Source organism: Mus pahari, chromosome 6, assembly GCF_900095145.1.
Source record: "Mus pahari chromosome 6, PAHARI_EIJ_v1.1, whole genome shotgun sequence".
NCBI lineage: Eukaryota > Metazoa > Chordata > Mammalia > Rodentia > Muridae > Mus > Mus pahari.
In genome coordinates, this window is record NC_034595.1 from 102,956,047 (window position 1) to 102,962,774 (window position 6,728).

Consider the following 6,728-nt stretch of genomic DNA (forward strand, 5'->3'; position numbering starts at 1 on the left):
GGCCAAGGGGGGACCTCTAACCGCGCCGGGTCCGGAGTCGCCTAGTAACACCAAGCTGGGCGCTAGGCTCAGGCTCCAGCTAGTTGGTGTGCGGTCCCAAGCTCTCCCCAGACTGGAGGAGCAGCCAAGAAGACACACACACACACACACACACACACACGCTTCACGTCTTTATTGCACTGGATTCTTCTGTGTGCTTATACATCGCAAGCCGTGGCTGAGCTCTCCCAGACACCTCAAGCTCTCCGCCCCACTGGACCCTGGACCCGCCACCTTCAGCCCAGTCCATCTGCCCATTCCCAACAGCCCCAGCGGATCAGGTAGTGCCGCAGCGCCTCGTGTAGTCCTGGATGGAGGCCTGAAAGTGTTCTGTATTGTTGAGTTCTGGACGGCAGAGAATCACATAGCACTTAGGGAGGAAATAACCGCTGAAGCCGCCACTCAGAGTGGTCAGCCCTGCCAGCACATTGACCGCAGGTAGGTAGCTGCCCTGGTAAATGCTGGACATGGTGAAGAAGGCGATCCAGGATACGAAGTTGAGGAGCAGGCTGAAGGTGACACATTTGGCTTCGTTATAGTTCTCTGGCAGTTCCTTACCCAGGTAGCTGCAGACAAAGGTGCTGATGGAGAGGAGAATATTGTGTGCGAAAGCCACTAGGAAGCCCACAGAGTTGACCTCTGTGCACTCAAGAATCACCAGATGGGGGAAGCGCTGGTACTCCCTGGTGGGCCGTGGGGTCCACATTGCAAGCCACGTGAGACAGAGGAACAAATGGACCGTGGAGCTGACAATGACGAATAGACCGGCACCATGGTTTTGGGCCCAAGTGTGGTAGAATGTGGGTACCTTGGTAGAAAACTTGAAGATGATGACCAGTTGGAAGGAGCGGACTGTCAGACAGGAGAGGAAAATGGCAAACCCGAGAGAAAAGAGAGGCTGACGCAGCAAGCACGTGGGCACCGTGGGCTCCCCGAAGAAGCTGTAGAGGCTGCAACTCCCAGCCACCAGGGAACCCAGCATGAGGAAGCACAGCCTACCCCCAGCTGACCTCACAACCGGCGTGTGAAGACGCCAGGCAAACAGGCCAGCAGTCCCAACCAGCAGCAGCAGCAATAGCGTGTTAGCTGCCAATAGCACCGAAGAGATGGGTTCATGCCACGCCAAGAACTCCACGGTGCGTGAGAAGCAAGCTATGCTCCCCTCGGGGGCCCATTCTTCTGTTCCACAAGGCTGGCAGGTGTGGAGCTCTGAAAGGGAAGACCAGGCTTCTGAGAGCCAGGCGAGCAGAAGGAAGGGGAAGATGGGGAAGGGAGTCAGGTCTTTCAGGCCTGCAAGATTCTGGGAGAGTTCCACCGTAGCAGGCAGGTTTTCAGAGCCATAGTGAGAGGTGAGCTTAGAACAGCCACAGGCGAAGCACATCCTCAGAAGGTCTGTGCTTTGTATGGCTCAGGACCCCAAAGGAGGTTTGCAAACACAGAGCTTTATGCTAGTAACTCTGCCTGCAGGCTAGTGAGCCTCGAGTTGGTAAGAATGACCAGCTTTTTAAAAGATCTATTCATTATGTATACAGTATTCTGCTTGCATAGATCCTGCAGGCCAGAAGAGGGTACCAGATCCCATTACAGATTGTTGTGAGCCACCATGTGGTTGCTGGGAATTGAACTCAGGACCTTCAGAAGAGGAGACCATGCCCTTAACCTCTGAGCCACCTCTCCAGCCCCATAAAACACCCAGCTTTAAAGATAAGACGTTTTGGGTCTGGAGAGATGGCTCAGCAGTTAAGAGCACTGACTGCTCTCCCAGGGGTCCTGAGTTCAAGTCCCAGTAACCACATGGTGGCTCACAACCATCTGTAATGAGATCTGATGCCCTCTTCTGGTGTGTCTGAAGATAGCTACAATGTACTTACATATAATATATAAATAAATCTTAAAAAAAAAAAGAGAGAGAGAGAGAGAGAGAGAGAAAGATAAGACATTTTTATCTCTTTCTGCAAGATTTCTGTTAGCCAGATCCACCTTCTGCCCTTGTACTCCAAGATAACCAAGTCCTGACTCTCCGGTGACGGACAACAGACACTCCCATCACCACAGAGATATTAAAAGGAAAGAATGTGCCAAGCTGAGTTCATAGCCCCCTACTGTGTTCTTTGCCCTCTGCTTTGAGTCAATGAATGGGACACGCTGGCCTCTTTCTGCTGTAGACGTGAGCTAGCATGTGTGTTTAATTCAAACCATTCAAGTGCTTGGCACAGGGAAGGGGCTTCATATAAACAGCACAGCATAGTGGAGCTGTGTCTGTCTGAATAAATAAACCAGACCTGAGGGAGCTGGTGGGGTGTGGAGGCAGTGCTCTGAAGGACACACCAAAGTCTGAGACTTCTACATGGTTATTTCCGTCCAATCAGAATTCAGCCCAGTGGCAAGTGTCCTCCAACCTGTACCAACCTGGTAGTTTGAATATGCTTGGCCCATGGGAAGTGGCAGTGTTAGGAGGTGTGGCCCTGTCGGAGGAAGTGTGTCACTGTCAGCAGGCTGAGGTCTCCTAGTGTGGAAGGGAGACCCTCCTCCTGGCTGCCTTTGGATAAAGATGGAGACATCTCGGCTCCTTATCCAGCACCCAGTCTGCCTGTAGGCTGCCGTGCTTCCTGCCATGATGGACTGAACCTCTGAAACTGTGAGCCAGCTCCGGTAAAATGTTTGCCTCTCGGCTCCTTATCCAGCACCCAGTCTGCCTGTAGGCTGCCGTGCTTCCTGCCATGATGGACTGAACCTCTGAAACTGTGAGCCAGCTCTGGTAAAATGTTTGCCTTTGTGAGAGTTGCCTTGGCTCTCCTTCCTTTCTCCTCTCCCTCTCTCTTTTAGCTGTTTCTCTTTCTCACCCCTCTCTCTCTTCCCATGGCAATTTCCCTGGCCTCAGTCCTTGGGGCCAGTGAACTCGCCTGAGAGCAGCTTCCTAATAAACCTGCATTTAATTGGAAAAAAAAAAAAAAAAGGAGTTGCCTCGGTTATGGTGTCTCTTCAGAGCAGTGGAAATCCTAACTAGGACACCAACTGACAAGTCAGTGAGCTGAAGTCCGGGTTCCAGGGCCCTTGGATGCTGGAGCACTCACCTTGGGTGCCGGAGCACTTACCACCTTAGGTGATAGAGCACCCACCCTCTTGCTGTTCCCTCACCTTGGGTGCCGGAGCACCCACCCTCTTGCTGGTCACTCACCACTCGTGTTGAGAAAGGTCCCAGCTTCACAGGGCATGCACTCGAAGCAGCAGTGGTGGGAACCCACAACCAACCTGTGGTGCCCTGCGAGACAGTCCCTGGTACATACTGACACAGGCACCTATAAGAAGCCACAGCGATTTGTAATCACACAGAGGAGCCCAAGTCAAGGGGAAAGCTCATGGGAAACAGAGAAGAGGTATGTGTGCCACTGCCCTCCAGGCTCACTCTCCGACATAGACTGGGGTCAGATGTGCCGAGATCCAGCTGGGCATCTATTTGACAACACTGCAGCTGGCATCTCTGGCAGGACTGCAGACCTGAGGTAGCCTGATGTGTGGGGCCCCGTCCTGCTGGGTAGGCATCACTCCCCAGACCCTGGTAACAGAGCAGTCACCTGGTCAGTGACCTTGTCCCATTACCTGACTGTTCTTCCCGTGCCACTGGATTTTTGTCTTATTTATGTCTAGATGAACTGGAGACAGTGAGGCAGAGCCAATGACCTCAAAGGTCCATTCAGGTCCCTTCCAGTCCCATGCGATGATGTCATAGTAACCTAGAGGGTCCCCGTAGTCATCGAATGCCACAGTTTTCTTATGCAGAAGAAAATTCACCTTGTAGATCTGCTGAAGAAGCTAGGATAGACAGATGTCGTGAAGCCACCGCAGACCACACAGACCCAGACAGCCCAGGAAGCAAGCAAGGTTCTCTGTTCTGGGTGGCCCCACCCCAAATGTAAGGCCTGGTCCTTTCCTTCACACGCTGTTCTCACTGCTACAGATTCCCTTGACCCCTGACCAGCCTCCAGAGAGGAGACCTCCAACAAAGGACTCATTTGTAAGCATTCTTAGCCTTTGACCTCTCTGGGTCATGGTAGGTGGGAGAAGACAAGGCTCAAAGAAGGGAAAGAGACGACCAGCCCACTGCTCACTGCCTTCCTGGATACTCAGTGTACCCCATGCTGCCAGGATTGGATGTTCTGGATGCAGACACCCTGGCTGGAGTCTCTTACCTGCCAGGGGTAGACTGGGCCTCTGGCACAAGTCCCAGAGGTACATCCCAGGAGCTGGTGGAGGCCATGGGCCACAGCATACACAGCCTCATACACATTGTAGGCAGCGCTCATGGAGAAGGCTCCAAGTACCGGCATGTTCCGTGTCGTGAAAGCGTGACAATCCCGGCACAGCTGGTTAGTGCCGCACCAGGACCCCTCTGGGCAAGCACTGGGAGCACCCGTCACCGCCCTGACATAGGACTCTTCAAACTCCTTCAGGCCAGGGACTTGTCTCTGCTGGATGGCCACCCCCAGCACCGTCCCAATGCCCTGGATCCCGGGCACACCGGTGATGTACGTGGAGATGGCCCAGTCTTCCGAGGCGATCCACACTTTGCCGGTCAGGTTGGCCAGCACCACAGACCTGAAGAACACTCCGGCCAGGTGCCGGTTCGAGAAGACCACGACCACCGTGGTCCTGGCTCGAGCCAGGTGCAGCATCATGTGCTGCATCCTTCGGTCACCCGCCTGGGCAGAGAAAGGCACCACGTCCTTGAAGGCGATGCAGATGCCCCGTGGGGTGGCCAGCTCCTCCAGCGCCTGTATGCCCAGCTGTCCGTAGTCACCATAGCTGCCGACGAGAGAGATCCAGACCCACCCGAAACTCTGCAGCAGCCGCACTATGACTTCCACCTGGTGCTTATCACTGGGGATGGTACGGAGGAAAGACGGGAACTTGCGCTTAGCGCTGAGGATCACGCTGCTTGCCTCATAGCTGACCTGTGGGGAGGGGAGCCATCCAGTGGGGTCAGCAGCAGCAGCAGCCTTAACTGAATTCTGCCCCCCCAACAGTGCCCACCAAGTACAGGGAGGATGCAAAGAGGGCAGGCCTCCCTAGGGAGTTCTGGGGTATGGGGATCTGCCTGACAGACAAGTGAAAGGGCCATGTGGTTGGTTGGTTGTTTGGTTTTGTTTTTCAAGACAGGGTTTCTCTGTGTAGCCCTGGTAGTCCTGGAACTCACTCTGTAGACCAGGCTGGCCTGGAACTCAGAAATCCGCCTGCCTCTGCCTCCCAAGTGCTAGGATTAAAGGCATGCACCGCCACTGCCCATCGGGCCATGTGTTTAAAACACAGAACAAGTCATGCTCTCTTGGACATAGTCCTTGGCATGAGTCGGGCGGGGCAGGGGCCCATTACTCTCAAGCTGAGGGCCTCACTTCCATCCTGCACAGGATGGGGAGCTAAGGTTCCCTTGGAGAAATGACACATCCAGATCAAGTTGGAGGAGTATATCTCAAGTTCACGTGAAGAATGTTCTGGAGAGGCTCAACGGAGCTAGGGGCTGAGGAGATCACCTGTATGAGGGTTTCGACCCATTACAGTAAAAGGTGAAAGGTTTAACCAGGTGTGGCCAGTAATCCCAGCACTTAGGAGCGGGAGGGAGGAAGATCAGGAGTTCAAAGCCGCTCTGAGCTGTGATGCAGGTACAGGGTCAGTCTCGCCTACATGAGACCCTGTCTCAAAAAGCCAAAGGACAGAAGATGAAAGCTAGGCCATGAAGGGAACCAGGCTTTGTTGGCGATCTAAAACCTGGCAGTAAAGATCTAGGGAGGCCGCGTGCAGCATAGCAAGGCTGCAGAGGAAAGTGAGCTGGCACAGCTGCTGCGGGGAGAGTGGGGGAGGCACACATGCTCACAAGTCAGAAGGCCAGGTCTGCAGGGAAGAGGAGACCAGGGAAATTCCAGATGCCTCAGGGGCCAAAGGCCCCTCCCTGGAGACTGAAGGCAAAGATGGGTGGAGAGGACATGAAACCAAGGACAGCTCCATGCAAGGAGTGATGGGCAGGCCGGCAGGTCACAAAGGAACCGTGCAGGGCAAAGGCCTGGCAAGCGCTCCACTGGATCGAGTCAGGACACAATCCAAGGCTGAAGAAGCCCACTAGAGCGTACTAGGAAGCTCAATGGCGAGGGGCAGGGAGAGCCAGGTATGTAATAAGCACAGAGGACCCAGAAGAGGGATCTCCCTGTGCGCTTAGACTGCCGAGCACAGCGGGGACCAGGTTTAGGGGGGGGTACAGAACCACCAAGGAACAGCAAGGAAGAAAGGTGTGCCAGCAGGTGATAGTGTCTAATGTGGGAAGTAAAGGATGTTGGGATATCAGGCAATGGAGCCTGTGGATGGGAAGAAGGCACGGAAAATGAACAACTGGGCAGCAATACCGCCAAAGGGATATCTGAGGGCCAGGTGGAGCCCTGTGTGCCTTATTAATCCCAGCGCTTGGGAGGCAGAGGTAAGGGATCTCTGTGGATTCGAGGCCAGCCTGGTCTACATAGTGAGTTCCAGGACAGCCTGGTCTACATAGTGAGTTCCAGGACAGCCTGGTCTACATAGTGAGTTCCAGGACAGCCTGGTCTACATAGTGAGTTCCAGGACAGCCAGAGCTAACATAGTAAGGCCCTGTCTCAAAACAAAACATTATTTTTTTTCTTTTTTTTTCTTTTTTCGAGACAGGGTTT

The 6,728-nt window shown here is 53.9% G+C and overlaps 1 protein-coding gene across 1 annotated transcript in view; it reads right to left on the bottom strand.

Annotated features, from left to right (window-relative positions):
- Positions 1-157: 157 nt before the first annotated feature.
- Tas1r1 (taste 1 receptor member 1) overlaps positions 158-6,728 on the bottom strand; it is an 11,086-nt gene continuing 4,515 nt past the window's right edge. Inside the window, exons 3-6 of the mRNA XM_021199567.1 lie at positions 4,230-4,991; positions 3,640-3,852; positions 3,218-3,338; positions 158-1,248 (exon numbers count right to left, since the gene is read on the bottom strand). Of these exons, the coding sequence (XP_021055226.1) occupies positions 317-1,248; positions 3,218-3,338; positions 3,640-3,852; positions 4,230-4,991 (2,028 nt within the window). The 3' untranslated portion in view covers positions 158-316. The remainder of the gene's footprint in view (positions 1,249-3,217; positions 3,339-3,639; positions 3,853-4,229; positions 4,992-6,728) is intronic.